General features: G+C 42.4%; 1 protein-coding gene across 4 annotated transcripts in view; it reads left to right on the top strand.

The window, feature by feature from the left end:
• The window catches only part of CTNNA2 (catenin alpha 2), a 1121468-nt gene that overhangs the window by 367818 nt on the left and 738086 nt on the right, over positions 1-15564 (top strand). For all 4 annotated transcript variants that reach the window (XM_080682951.1, XM_080682952.1, XM_080682954.1 and 1 more), the window contains exon 7: positions 14874-15077. In XM_080682951.1, coding sequence (XP_080539077.1) covers positions 14874-15077 — 204 coding nt within the window. The remainder of the gene's footprint in view (positions 1-14873; positions 15078-15564) is intronic.

Here is a 15564-nt window from a genome sequence, read left to right as displayed (position 1 = left end):
TACCTCCAGCTGTCAAAGTCCAGTGTGCAACAGTAAGTACAGAGCTGGGTCTCAGGAGGGTGAGGACTGGACGTGGAGCTGGAGTTCTTGTTCATAAGCATGTGATGACTCTGGGATGGGAGTAGTTGAGGTCTTCAAGAAAGAGGATATTGAGAGAACTGAGGACAGGGAGCAGGTGTCACAAGCAAGGGGTGCATCCTTGAAAGGAGTCATCTACACACGTTTGTGTCTTTCCATAATGACAGCTGTATTAGTGGAGACTTCCCTAATTAGCCATTAGGGTTACATGCAGAATTGGGGAGCTTACATAATATAGAGTGAGCAGAGTGAGCATCCAGTGCAAAGTCCTGATCACTGGCAGCATCCAAAGTTTCAAACCAGGCAGCTGGGATGGTGGCACTTCTACAGTGGAGTGGATGTCCCATTGGGCTCTGAATGTGACAGCCAAGTTCAAGTGTTAGGTGGTAAGAGCTTTGCATTCTTATAGCCCACAGTGGGTGGCAGTCTCACTCATATTGGTGTCTAGATGGAGTCCTTATCCATGTGTCCAGACATTCCATTTGGGGTGTTTTAGGCCCATCCCAGGGGCATTTCCATTACACCCTATTTCCTAAGTCTCAGGCATATTACTACTTAACAGTTATTGTCATGGCCTTGATTTCATAATGGGTTGTCAAAAGGTGTCCAGAAAGTCTGCTCTGCTCCTGTCCTATACAGCTAGACCTGGAGAAATACCACCTGCTGGGGGAGATCAAGGAAGAAGAACTGGGGAAGAGATGGGAGGAGAAGCTGTCAGAGGGGTACGAGGAGAACCCCAGTGAAGTAGGGTCCCCTTAAGCATAGTGAGTCTCCCTTTAAAGAATGGATGGTTTTAAATTGTGTTAAGTAGCACACACAGGTTAAATAGGATGAAGACTGTCAAATCTCAGAGGGAAGGTGGGGGTGGATGGGTGGATGGGAAGAGATGAACCAAAGACCTTGCATGCATATATGCCTAACCCACGGGCACAGACAGTAGGGTGGTGAAGGTCTGGGGCAGAGGGCAGCAACGGGCTATAAGGAGTTCATGGGAGAAAAAAGGGGACATATGTAACACTTTCAACAATAAAGATTTTTTAAAAATGAAGACTGAATACAGAAAGATGGTCAATAATGTAGAAAGTCCAAAGAGAATGAAGAGATGACATGACAGTTTTCTCAGAAGAAGTAAAGCAAGTTTCCTTTGTGTGACTCTCTAAAGCAGCGTTTCTCAACCTGTGGGTCGTGACCCCTTTGGGGGTAGAATGACCCTTTCACAGGGGTTGCCTAAGACCATCGGAAAACACAGATATTTACATTACTATTCATAACAGTAGCAAAATTACAGTTATGAAGTAGCAATGAAAATAATTTTATGGTTGGGGGTCACCACAACATGAGGAACTGTATTAAAGGGTCAAGGCATTAGGAAGGTTGAGAACCACTGCTCTAAAGACTTTATTTGACTGAATACATTTCAGATGTGTGCTTTCTAATTAATCCATAGTGTCAAGCTTAGGGTGAGTGCCTTTGCCCTGCTTTACTGTGATTAGTTGTAAGCTAGTGTCCTTATCAGAGCTGGAAACTGTGCTCAGGAAATGCCCCAGAGCAGTGGTCGGCAAACTGCGGCTCAAGAGCCACGGTTTGCCTCTCTGTTGACTAATGAGTTTGCCGACCACTGACCTAGACTCTCAATTCCAATAATTACAGGCTGTTGTTGTTCCTTGTGATTAAGGCCCTATCCCAGTGGTCGGCAAACTCATTAGTCAACAGAGCGGCAAACTGCGGCTTGCGAGTTGCATGTGGCTCGCGAGCCACAGTTTGCCGACCACTGCCCCAGAGCATCCCAGCAACACACACAATGATGAATGAAGGGAAAGGAAGCAGGTTTCCAGATGAGACCAGCCAGGAGGCGTGTCCAGGGCCTGGAATTCCTCATCCAGTGTTCTCATCCAGCACCTTTGTGAGTGGCTGCCTACCTAAATAGCAGGGTCTCCTGTCAAGTGGAATTGATGTGAGCTTAGACAGATTTCTCTATGTTAAAAAAAAAACACAAAACCCACAACAACATTAAATATCTAAGAATAAAAAGTGCTGTATTAATTATCTGGTTATAATCTTTGGCATTTGTTTCCAATTAAACTGAAATGTTTGATTACAAATAATATCATATTGGATAAATGGCGTAATTAGTTTATTTTTAAGCATATACTGGAGATCTAAGAAATCAGTAAAATACTGTGCAATTTTTAAGTTAAGGCAAATCTAAAATGAGGTAGCATTGTTCTGCAATGTAATAAAACGTAGGTGATTGAACCTCAATATCCTCAGTATTTTCCATTGCAAATATTACCCCAATTAGGCCAATAGAAACTTTTCACATGAAGATAGAAAGATTCTCACTGGGAGAGCTTGGCATTAGAATAAGAACGCTGAAAACTTGTCTGTGTTAATTATTGATACATTACGGGAGAATAAGTGTTTAAAACTGAACAAATAACATGCTTTTGGTTTGGCTGCCTCAGTTAATTCTTTTAAAATTGTCTTGATTTATGCTTTTATCTCAGACTTCAGTTTTTATTTTTATTTTTTTTTAATATATTTTATTGTTTTTTTTTACAGAGAGGAAGAGAGAGGGATAGAGAGTTAGAAACATCTATGAGAGAGAGACATCGATCAGCTGCCTCCTGCACGCCCCCTACTGGGGATGTGCCCACAACCCAGGTACATGCCCTTGACCGGAATTGAACCTGGGACCCTTCAGTCCGCAGGTCGACGCTCTATCCACTGAGCCAAACCGGTTAGGGCTCAGACTTCAGTTTTTAAAATAAGTCTTTAGAGCATTCAGAGCCAGAATTATGATTGTGCCTCCTTGTTAGTAGATGTCTTTCATTCTCCATTTTCAGGGCTATAAAATTCCTCTTTCTTTCTTTCTTTCTTTCTTTCTTTCTTTCTTTCTTCCTTCCTTCCTTCCTTCCTTCCTTCCTTCCTTCCTTCCTTCCTTCCTTCCTTTTCTTTCTTTCTTTCTTTCTTTCTTTCTTTCTTTCTTTCTTTCTTTCTTTCTTTCTTTCTTTCTTTCCCTTCCTTCCTTCCTTCCTTCCTTCCTTCCTTCCTTCCTTCCTTCCTTCCTTCCTTCCTTCCTTCATTTGTAGTCATTTTAATGAGAAACTGAGAGAGACTGCCTCAGTGGTCACTGGTCAAATAGTTTAAACTGGATAAGACATTTTTAAAACACTGTAGTGAATGATCAATAAGTGCTGCCTAGATTTGACTTTGTTTTGTTTTATATTGTATCAGTGCAGCAAAATAATACAATAAATGAAACGTAATGCCTTATCAGACTTTGATCCCACTGGGACTCTGGGACCTTTTGTGGTCTAGGCCAGTGGTCGGCACACTCATTAGTCAACAGAGCCAAATATCAACAGTACAACGATTGAAATTTCTTTTGAGAGCCAAATTTTTTAAACTTAAACTTCTTCTAACGCCACTTCTTCAAAATAGACTTGCCCAGGCCGTGGTATTTTGTGGAAGAGCCACACTCAAGTGTTGTGGAGTGAACGTGAGTGAACGACCACTGGAGTCCAGACCAAATTAAAATTTAGGGAGCCTTTATTAGTCAGCCAGCCGGCCAGCGACTGCTATGCCTTTCTCCACGCAAAGAGTCCAGAGAGCAGCCCCGGCCCTTTGTGCTAGACCACTGTTAAGCACATTTACCACATCCTGTTTTTGCAGAGCAAGCAACCCAAGACAAAACAGTTTTTCCTAAGCAACGTCAGGATCATGCCATTGACGACCATGTTATTCACAGGGTCATCCTGTTCTTCAGAAAGCTGACTGTGTTCTATGAAAGAAGGCCTACGTGCTGGAAGGGGCCATGAGACCGTATCTCAAGGCCTGGCCTGATGTCAGCACTAACACCTCTATCTGGGGCATAGTCCACGGCCTCTGTGGAATGGTAGTAGTAAGCATGCTCAAAAATTCCCACTCTCTAACCAATGGGCCAAATAGCCGCATGTGGCTTGCAAGCCGCAGTTTGCCAACCACTGGTCTAGGCCATTTCTAAAGACAGTATGAAGCTCTAAGTTAAACCAAAGCTTGAGTGTGTATATACTAGTATATAATTTCAGAGAGGAAGGGAGAGGGAGAGAGAGGGATAAAAACATCAATGATGAGAGAGAATTATGGATCGGCTTGCCTTCTGCACTCCCCACACTGGGTATCGAGCCCACAACCTGGGCATGTGTCCTGACTGGGAATCAAACCATGACCTCCTGGTTCATAGTTCAACGCTCAACCACTGAGCCATGCTGGCCAGGCCAAAGCTTCAGTTTCTCGAATGCTTAGTCATCTCCAGATTTCGCCTAGGCTAAGGCAGCGTTACCCCCAGACCACATGGCTTTCAGCTCCTCATGTAGCCAGACATAGAAGGACTCTTGAATTGTATACTTGAGAGAAAGAGAAAGTAAGGGAGGGCTGAAACATAAAACCTACCCAGTTATACTTCCAGACAAGGCAAACTACACAATTTTGATATGCAGAGGTTGGTAGAAGGATGGGCTAATGTTAAAGGTGCAAAAGAAAGGAAGTGAAGGTGTGCACAATATTGCCTAATCCTGGGAAAAGCTAAGAATAATTAAAGGATAAATATTCTCTCACCTAAACATGCATTTTCATTTAGGTTTTTTTGTCTTTCATTGCTTTAATCGCTCCATATCAGGACATATTCCTTTTGAAGAATGAGTTTGACTAGTGTACCTTCCTTTGAGATTCTTTTTTAAGATCTTTAGAAAATGAAAGTAAATGACTGGATAAGGGCATGTTGACATTTATTCTTTCTTCTGCTTGTTTGATTCGAAGTAGTTTTGTTGGACAGCAGGTGGCGAGGGTCTGGCGTTTATGAGCTGGAGCAGAATTCATTATTTTCCTCAGTTGCTGACTTAAACTATGAAGTAGTAAAAATCCAGGACACAATCTCTTACAAGCTGGTCACATACAACAAAGAAAAACACAGGACTTTCTCATACCTCTAGCATTTGCTTTTTCCATGTGTTATAAGATTAACTTTGAGAAAACACATGATTAAGCTAGTCCATACTCTTATCAAATTGTTTTCTTCGTTGTCTTTCTGAAAATTCTTGAGATGACTTAAGTAGTCCTCAAAGGAGTTTAACTAATGATTAAAGCCATAAATTCTAATGATGATAAATGAGATTTTCTCCCAGTCTAACAAGCAGGTGCTTGGCTTCTAAAGGGAAAGAACTTCCCTTTCTCAGCTATTGGAATGCAGATGGTTAACTCCTAGCCAAAGAAAGACTAAGTTATATTTGCTTTTCTTCATGGTGTATTAATTCCTGCTGACCAGTTTGAAACAGGTGAGAAATTTTAAAAATAGGATAAAGTATGTATTTGGAGCATTCATTCACGGTCGTTGTTCACTTTACACTGTCTTAAAGTGTGAATGAATCATGTGCTACTGCTGCTTTAGTGTTTATCAGGGGTGGGGGACATCTGGCCTGGGGACCGTATAAGGCCTATGAATTCATTTGGTCTGGCCCTGCCAAGGCATTAGGGGTGAGTTAATTAAGTGGTTGACCAGATATAGCAGGCTGATTTTTAAGTTGATAATTTTGCATGGCCCTGAATGATGTTATAAATATCCAGAGAGGTGCAGAGGGAAATAGTGTGGTGCTGTGGCTGTATCGCAGCTCTTGGAGCTCTGGGCCTGCTTCCCAGCACTAGCTCTGTCCTTTGCTCTGGCTCTGAGCCTGGACAGTCCATTCACCTCTCTGAGCACCTTTCTTACTGTATCTAGTTGGCATCTAGGTGTGTTTTGTTTTGTTTTGTACTTTCTGTTATGATAAATTTGGTCCTCCAATTTGATATTCCTTGTATATATGAAGGCACTTGATTTCACACATGATGTAAGTGCCTTCATGGGGAAAAAAGCTTTTAATTTGTAGTTCTTTTTTCTTTCTTTTTTTTTTTTTTTGGTTAATTCTCATTTCCCCCCCAAGTAAACACTTGCAACACTTGCAATCAGAAATAGTCAGCCTTTGATATCCGCAGGAGATGGTTCCAGGGCCCCCCGTGGGTACCAGAATCCATGGTGCTCAAGTGCTTTATATAAAATGGTGAAGAGTAGTCATACATTTGGCCTTCTGCATCCACAGATTTCCAACTTTGGAAAAATAGTTTTTGATGCTGGATTGGTAGAATATACAGGTGCAAAACCACTGGACTGAAGGGTCCCGGGTTCGATTCCGGTCAAGGGCATGTACCTTGGTTGCGGGCACATCCCCAGTGGGAGGTGTGCAGGAGGCAGCTGATCGATGTTCCTCTCTCATCGATGTTTCTAGCTCTCTATCCCTCTCCCTTCCTCTCTGTAAAATATCAATAAAATATATTTAAAAAAAAACAAAACAAAAAAAACAAAACACTGGATACAGAGAGCCAATTATATATATATATATATATATATATATATATATATATATATATATATATATTTAAATCTATGTGCAAGTAGACCCATGCAGTTCAAACCCATGTTGTTAAAGGGTCAACTCTAGTTTATGTTCTTTTTTATCGAATTTGTTGGGGTGACATTGGTTAATAAAATTATACAGGTTCAGGTGTTCCAGTCTATAATATATCACCTGTATATTGTAGTTTTATCTTCTTTCTAATTTTAGTATCATTTAATTATTTCTCTTTTCTAGTGTTTTCTAGAACCTTCAGAGAAAATATTATATGATTTTTTATGAATTAGAAAATTATTTTTTAAATTTTTTTTATTGATTTCAGAAGGGAAAGGAGAGAGATAGAAACATCAATGATGAGAATCACTGATCGGCCACCTCCTGCACACCCCACACTGGGCATTAAGCCCGCAACCAGGCATTTACCCTGATCAGTAATCAAAACCATGACCTCCTGGTTCATAGGTTGACTGATGCTCAAATACTGAGCCACGCCAGCTGGGCAGAAAATAATTTGTTTTGTCTCAGTATTAGCTAGATTGCTTCTGTTACTCTCCACTGAGCCTGATGTGGCTTTTGGATGATATTTATAAATACATACAGTATACTTATACTAGTACACATGTAGGCCCACAATTTATTGCTAGTAACTTTCTAGCAAAAAATTCCATTTAATTGAAATTTTCAGTTTTGATCTTATTTACCCTCTTTGTAGAATTCCCTGCTGTTCTCCCCTGTCAACTATGGCCATACAACCTCCTGGGTCTAGTCAGATCTCTCTGACCATTCTTTACAGTGTCATTGGAGGGTTCTTTCTCTTTTATACATTGAGGGTTTTCTAGTGTTGTGTCTTGGGCTCACTATTCTCCTCATTCTGTAATTTCTCCTTGAGAATCATATCTATTTTCAGGCCTTTCACTTCTGCATTTATTCTGATGATCCTAAATCTTTATACCTGGTGTGTTTTTATGCACTTATAATTAACTTTCCACCAGCCTTTTCAACTTAAATGAATCACAGGCATTTTAAACCCACCCTTCATCTATCACACTTGTTCAAGGTCAGCAAATGTTTTTTTAAAGGGCCAGTAGTAAATAATGCAAGCTTTGTGGGCCATACAGTCTCTGCCCTAACTTCCATTCTACCATTGTGGTGTAAAAGAGCCACAGACAGTATGTAAATGAATGGGTCTGCATTCAAATAAAAATTTAATTACAGACTAGAAGGCTGACATGCAGGATGTAGCTTGCTGATGCCTGCATTGTTGATGTTGCCCATGCTTGGAATTTAGGTTTTATCTTTGACTTCTTCATCCTCACAGCCTGCACATCTCTAAATTTTGCAGATGACATTCTAAAAGTGTCCCAATATGTGCCCTCTGCAAACACAATATTGTACTTTTTCCATATTTCTTCTGGGTTCTGGAGGCTTGGTAATGCCTCCCCTGCCTTCTACTTCTAGTGTAGCTGTCTTCCCCAACTTCCAGAGGAAAATCTCTAAAACCAAACAGGATTATGACACACCTGTTTCTTTAAAACACTCTTAATGACTCTACAGCAGCGGTTTTCAACCTGTGGGTCGCTAGCAGGGTCGCCTAAGACCATCAGAAAACACAGATATTTACATTACTATTAATAACAGTAGCAAAATTACAATTATGAAGTAGCAACAAAAATAATTTTATGGTTGGGGGTCACCACAACATGAGGAACTGTATTAAAGGGTTGCGGCATTAGAAAGGTTGAGAACCACTGGAAGGGATGTTCACAAAGTGAAAGCTTCCTAGCTGGCATAGAAGTCTCTTCAAATCATAGCTGTTGGTCTCCTCACCAATCATTGGAGAAGCAAACGCTGAGATAGATGGGGTTAGACATGTAGGAGGAATTCCCTGTAGAAGGAAAAGTGGGAGAGAACCAGCAGATACAGCCTGAGAGAGCTTTTTGACTGCAGTGCTGGCCAAATACGTGTGAAAGGCAAGCAAGAAAGAAGGGATTGAGTGGGAAGTGCCTCAGTACAGTTTTGAGAAAGTCTCGGTCAGGCCAGTGGGGTGTCCAGAGCAGGAGCAGGGTTTGCCTGTTGGGGAAGTCTCCACTGGGCAGGAATGGCCTGCTTGTGCTCAGGGACTGACAGGGGCTGCCGGGGGGCAAGTGTGACTCCTTGTGAAACTGTCATGCATCTACAAGTCCAGCAGATGGAGAAGGTCAGGAAACTACACTCAAGTAGAAGATTCTCTCCAAGGGTAGTTGCTTGGGGAACCTCCATGGCACCATACTTGTGGCTTCACACTTTACAATTCAGCTTCAGTAAACCTCTTGCAATACCCTTCTTCTACCATGCTGTCTCTCTCAGAGCTCCACACACTGGCCTCCACTTCCTATTCTGTCTTCATTGCCTCTTTCTGCTCCTGACTTTGCTTGGCCAACTGTTCTTCTTCACTCTTGGAATCTTAGCTGAGGAGTTATCCTCTCCAGAACTATTTCTTTACCTCCCACCTCCCAACTGTGCAAATTGCTATTACTCAGTCATTTCTTAACATCATCGGTATAGTTTCCAAATTACAATTGGCTGTATGTGTTTCTGTTTTTGACTAGACAGTGAACTTTTAGAAATAAAGGGTTATTCATTCTGTGACTTCAGACATCTATAATAACTGGTACCCATTTGTTGAATGAATGGCTGTACTCTCTATTATCCATTTGAAGGGCAAGATGATCCAGGTGATCAACAAGAAGACAGTATGACAGATGATACTTATGTCATTATGTTTGGTTTAAGAGCATTTCATAGCTTTTTAAGTAATAAATACATATTTATAATTATGATTAATTAGGCTCATTTCCACTGAATGTGTGCAGTCTGATACAATGGGAGGCCCATTGAGCTTAATGTCAAAAGGCTTGTGTTCAAATCCTGATGTCCTCATTTCTAAGCTGTATGACCATGAGACAACATCCTAGCATCATTTGCCACTTCAGTAAGATGGGAATAGTAATATCGAGGACACAGAATAGTGGACCTATCACGCTGTTTGTACTGCATTCAACTTCTTGCTTTTGCAGAGGTCTGCCTGCTGCCTCCAGTTGTATCAGGGCTTGTGACAAGCATAACTCAATGTTCCATGATTGTTCTGAACTCTTAGGTCATATAACTCTTTGCAGAGAGAACGGGTGATAGGTGTGATTTAACAATTGCACCTCCTGACAATTGCTTGTGCAGTGAGTACAGGTAAATGTATTATTCTGAGAAGTAGTTTTGAACTGTATGGTCTACTGATTTATTTCAAGGTAAAATTCTTATAGAGTTCAACAAGGGAAATAATGGGAAATCAGTTATGTAGGACTAGAGAGACCATTACAGGGCTGACTTGATGTCAGTATAGAATCCCAGCTTTCTTTGCTTGGGGAGAAATTATTGAGGCTGCTTTCTTTAAGGCCATGCTCTCCAGTTGCCACTCCATAATTGTAAGAATGAAAACAGTAATTTTTTTAAAGTAAAGATGTTACTAAAATATAAGGTAAGTAAAATTACAAAACACAAAATAGGTAGGCCAAAAAAGCAGAATGAAAACAGACAAGATGAAAGTTATTAAAGTAAGTCTTATTTTAAAAAAGAAAAAGATAACATAAGAAATGCAGTCCCACAATTTTCAACTGAAGTAACCTGACAATATAAGATGGAACTGAGAGATCAAAAAGATTAAACAACTTAATGAGTTTGAAGAATGCAAGCAAGAGACCTAGATATTGAAAATGTAAAAATCTCAGTGGATTAAAATAAGTCAGTACAGCATAATTGTCATAAAGGGGAGGCAGGAAGCCTTGGCCTGCCCTTTCTGTTTGGTACCTACAATATTTCCTCAGTGACCAGAGAAGGGAGATTTGATCAGGGAGGGATGCGGCTGCTGCTTCACCCCTTCCCGCCAGTAGAGGGCAGCCGCATAGAGAGGTGAGGCCAGGCTGAGCTGATTCAGGGAAAGGAGGGAATCTGTTAGCTGATCTCAAAGGACCTTGAAGTGTGGTAGCAAAGAGAACCTAACGAGGTGTTTATTTTTTAAGTCACTTCTGAATACTCTGCTTTGGCTTTCGTTCTCTGTATATCTTACTCAGGATTGAGCTTAGGAGTTTATTTGTTTTTTTCTACTAATTTAGCAACTGTAATATTTTCCTCTAAGCTTGTGGCTTCATTTAGGCTTCATTTAGTTTTTCTATTTACCTGTCTCTCTGTCTGTTTTCTTGTTCTTTTCTGATATCCTAAAGCCTGTTTGAGATCTGGAAAGTTCTCTGAACACACACACACACACACACACACACACACACACTTCCCCCTTTACCCATTACATACAACCCAAACACACCCACTCATAGGTGAATACACATAGGTGATCCATACCCCCCCCCCCACACACACACACACTCTGCCCGTTATCTTCATGCCTTCTCTCTCCCCTCTAGAATTTCCATCCATTATTGCAAAGCTCCCATCTCCACCACAGATATAGATTGGAATATTGTAAATTTATTGTTTCCTTTCCAGGGAGAATTTTTAAAAAGCTTTTCTCCTGTGATCTATAAATAAGTAATAACTCCATTAAAAATGTGATGATAGTGTAACTTTTATGTGGAGATTTTTACGCTCAGTATTTCAGTGCATTTACTTTCCTGACCACCCCGGGTTGACTTCAGAGAGGAAGGGAGAGGGAGAGGGAGAGAGAGATAGAAACATCAGTGATTAGGTATAATCACTGATCAGCTGCCTCCTGCACACCTCACCCTGGGAATCGAGTCTGCAACCCGGGTATATGCCCTGCCTGGGAATCAAATCGTGACCTCCTGGTTCCATAGGTCAACACTCAACCACTGAGCCACACCGGCCTGGCAGTGCATACATTGAAGTGCATGCATCTTTACACTCAAATAGGTTTGAGGAATGCTACAGTAAACTGACTTCTGTAATGCAGAGCTCCCCAAAGCATTTCATGTGATAATTTGCTCCAGGCCATGCAAGATTTCCCATGCATATTTGGCTACAAAACCTTATTTTTTCATCAAAACATTACATCTTTAAGCTCAGTGTTCCATGGAAAATAATTTAGGAAATAATGTTCTAATGGCGGTAGTACATTTACCTGTGTTCTGCAGAGAAACTGTTTTACAGTTGCCCTTATTGGAGAGTTCCAATTTACCTCAGTATATTTTCATCAGATTGGCACTTTTTTATATTTTTAGTCCAACAGTATAATAAAAAGCCAAGATGTGGTTCTTTGGGGTTTCCTAAAACCTCGAACAGAACAAATTTTATTATGCTTTATAGGAATATGAGTTTCTGTAAGAGAGTTCTTTGAAAATCAGTAACCTTTATAAAAGAAAGTAGTTTAATTATGTTTTGATCAAGTGTATCTTTTAATTTTTAGGGCAAGTGGAAGGGAGACAGGAGGGAAGGGAGAGAGAGAGAGAGAGAGAGAGAGAGAGAGAGAGAGAGAGAGGAGAGAGGAGAGAGGAGAGAGGAGAGAGGAGAGAGGAGAGAGGAGAGAGGAGAGAGGAGAGAGGAGAGAGGAGAGAGAGAGAGAAGAGAGAGAGAGAGGAGAAAGAGAGAGAGAGAGAGAGAGACAGAGAGAGAGAGAGAGGAGAGAGGAGAGAGGAGAGAGAGAGAGAGAAGAGAGAGAGAGAGAGAGGAGAAAGAGAGAGAGAGAGAGAGAGAGAGAGAGAGAGAGAGAGAGAGAGAGAGAGAGAGGAAAATATCTGTGTGAGACTGGGACTGGGGAACATGTAATGGAGGTACATGCCCCTGAGAATCGAACCCATGATCCCTTGGTCCACAGGCCAATGCTCCAACCACTGAGCCAAACCAGGCAGGGCCAAATGTATGCATATTTCATGGTAATAAAAATATCATGAATTCAGGACTGAAAAGCAGTAGAAACGAAGACAGAGAGAGTAGAATGAGACAGAATTGTAAAGGTTCTTACTGGGAAGAGTCCTTGCAGATGCAGCTCTGGCAGAGATAGCCGGTGTAGTGGGAGCACTGTGCTCCCTTCAGCTTTCCTTTGGGAGTCTCAGCTGCAGTGATTTACCCTGCAGACATCCACTGTCCTGAGGCCTGCCATGATTTGTTGAGAATATTTGGAAGTTTACTAGGGCACAAGAGACAGGGCCTGAGTAACAGTATTCTGAGTTCAGTAAAATTCACCCTCTCTGTAAGATCTAAGAGAGTGCAAACGTGAAGATGGTCTTCATGCCAACACCTGCCCCAGAACATCTTCCCTCCTGTTTGCATGGCCTCATGCATTGGCCCTCTGACCTGAAGAGGGAACTTTGACGAATAAGTAATTTCCTAGGAAATTCAAGATTTCAGGGGACCTCAGGCCTGGGCGGTGTTTAGTGAGTGCTTATTTTTTTCTAAGTTGTCACCTGCCTGAACTCATCCCTCAGGAGTTCAGAGTCTTTGTGCTGAAAAGAGCTCTCTTTATGGAGATTTACATTTTACCAGGAATTAGAGTCTCAGATGCCTCAAGCACAACTTCCAGTAAATATCTTAGGGTGCTCTGGAGAGGTAAGGAGAGCCTTCCCAGAGCACAGAGCCCAGACTGTTCTGTAATGACTAAGCAGTTATTTTATATTGCATTTGGAAAAAATCACACTAGTGTCTTTTACTCTCTCCACTCTCTTTTTAGCACTAAGAACTCGAGTAAGTGCACATACTAGGTACTGAGTAAAGGTATGACTGCCAACTATCATTTTCTATTATACTAGAGGCCTGATGCATGAGATTTGTGCATGGGTAGGGTCCCTAGGCCTGGCCAGCAATCAGGGCCAATCTGTGGGGTGACCGGCGGGGTGATTGGGGGGCCCCCGCTGGTACCCACCTTGGCCAGCCCCGGGCCTACGGGCTGGGGGCAGCTCCTGCATTGAGCGTCTGCCCCCTGGTGGTCATTGCACGTCATAGCAAACGGTTGTTCCACCGGTTGTTCCACCGGTTGTTCCGCTGTTCTGTCGATTTGCGTATTAGGCGTTTATTACTAGTATATAGGATTTGTAGGTAAGGTAAAGGGATAATGAACGTCAAAGGAAACAGTAATGGAATGGCAATCCCACCATAGATCCTAGGGCAGGAAGACTGTTTTCTCCATCACCACCACGTTGGTCCTCGGACCTCTGAGTGTGCTCGTCCAGAGAAGATGAGCATATTCCTCCTGCAGTAGGCCATTCCACTTTGGTTAATCTTGTTCCTTGTTTTGAGCAGAAAGGGGGTTCCTGGTGGAAACCAGCCGTTGGACAAAGTCAGCTTTGCCTCTATTTCATGCCATTACGTATCATACACTTCCTCCGCCTCTCTACTCTTTGATCGGCAGAGAGTGATAGTCAGGTTGTGCTACTATCCCTCTGGCTGTGTTTTCTATTTTTTGGTTCTTCTCCTTCGGCATACCCTTGGAAATTGGTATTAATTGGGCCTTCTCTGGCCTGCTCCTATTCTATTTGTTTTACTAGTAAGCCATTTGCTACCTTGTGTCCAAATCTCCCGGGCAATTCTCAGATCCTTATTCAGGCTAATACATCTCCTGAATTCTGGATGCATATTTCTGTCCACCTCTGGACATCTCTATCTACACATTTCCAGACTCATCAAGGGCAAAGCTAAGCTTAAATCCTCTATGACACCTTCCTTTAAGGTAAGATCTCTATTTCCCCCTTTATCTAAGGTCCTTCAGAACATGTTAGTATTTCTGTCAGGGCTCTGTCAGTTAACTGTGACAAATAATACACACACACACACACACACACACACACACACACACACAAACAGAGATCCTTTTGTTGAGCACTAGTTTTTTTATACAAAAGATATTAGTTCCTAGTGGAACGCACCCTGTGCCGAATGTGCCTATTGGGTGCTATTTGCCCAGGTTTCCAAAGGCATCTGCTATAGGGCACTCCGCTTCTCAGAAGGTGGATGTGATGTGTACAGCAGTCACCAGATGCATCCCAACTTGTTAGTTACATATCATGTTCTTGCTCTGGGGCTCTCAAATCTTCTCCTGCCCCCCAAGAGCTGCATGAAATGGCCTTTCTTTGAAGGCTACACATTTTTTAAAAAATGCCAAGCCACTGTCACCATCTCATTTGAAAATGTCAGTTGAGATAGCCTTTGCCAAGAACACATCGTCAAACAATGTTTCTCCCTGGGGATTAGATTTAGAGCACACTGTCTTCCAGAAAGCTGCTACTTTGTCAAGGCCACCTGTGGGATTTGTCTAAGGGACTGGCTTCTTCTCCACGGAGAGTCTTTCCTGGCCTCAGATATTTCTGGTGTAGAAAACAGGGGGCAAAGGCGGTCTCTCTCCTCTGCTGATTTTTTCTTTTACTGTGCTGCTTTCAGAATAAGATTATCCTGGACCCCATGACATTCAGCGAGGCCAGGTTCCGGCCGTCCCTGGAGGAGAGGCTGGAGAGCATCATCAGTGGGGCCGCGCTCATGGCCGACTCCTCCTGCACCCGGGACGACAGGCGCGAGAGGATAGTGGCAGAGTGCAACGCCGTGCGCCAGGCGCTCCAGGACCTGCTCAGCGAGTACATGAACAACGTAAGTCCTAGGCCGCCCGCGCTCACGTCGCCGGGGGGCTTCGGTATGTGATCCGGTGGCTCTTGGAAAGCATGCACAGCATGAAAAGAGGACATGTGTTCCCCAAAGATAGTCAGGGGAAACCAGAGAATGGCTCTGGGGGCGGCTGAGGTTCTCTCAAGATGCATTTTGGTATGGAAACAATTAGTGTAGAGGAAAATCATTTTAGGGAAACTCTAGCTTTTTCCTTGAGTGATTTCTGGGCTCCTGTAGTGGCTGGCCTTTGATTGAGGTCAAGTTTCCATTGGTGAAAGCAGATGGTTGATGGAAATAACCGAAGAGACCCTGATGTCCTCTTTTACAAAAAGCACGGTCAAAGCTAAGGCTAGCCACTGATGCTAATCTTCCATCCTAAGAGGCATTAATAGGTGTCGTAGGGTTTAAATGGTTCTGCATTTGGCACAGTGGAAATGTTCTAACTGCAGTGAAACTTGCAGGAGAGCTATTG

The sequence above is a fragment of the Plecotus auritus genome, assembly GCF_963455305.1.
Source record: "Plecotus auritus genome assembly, chromosome: 8".
NCBI lineage: Eukaryota > Metazoa > Chordata > Mammalia > Chiroptera > Vespertilionidae > Plecotus > Plecotus auritus.
Note: the sequence above shows the minus strand (reverse complement) of the source record. Positions and strands in the feature narration are given on the sequence as shown.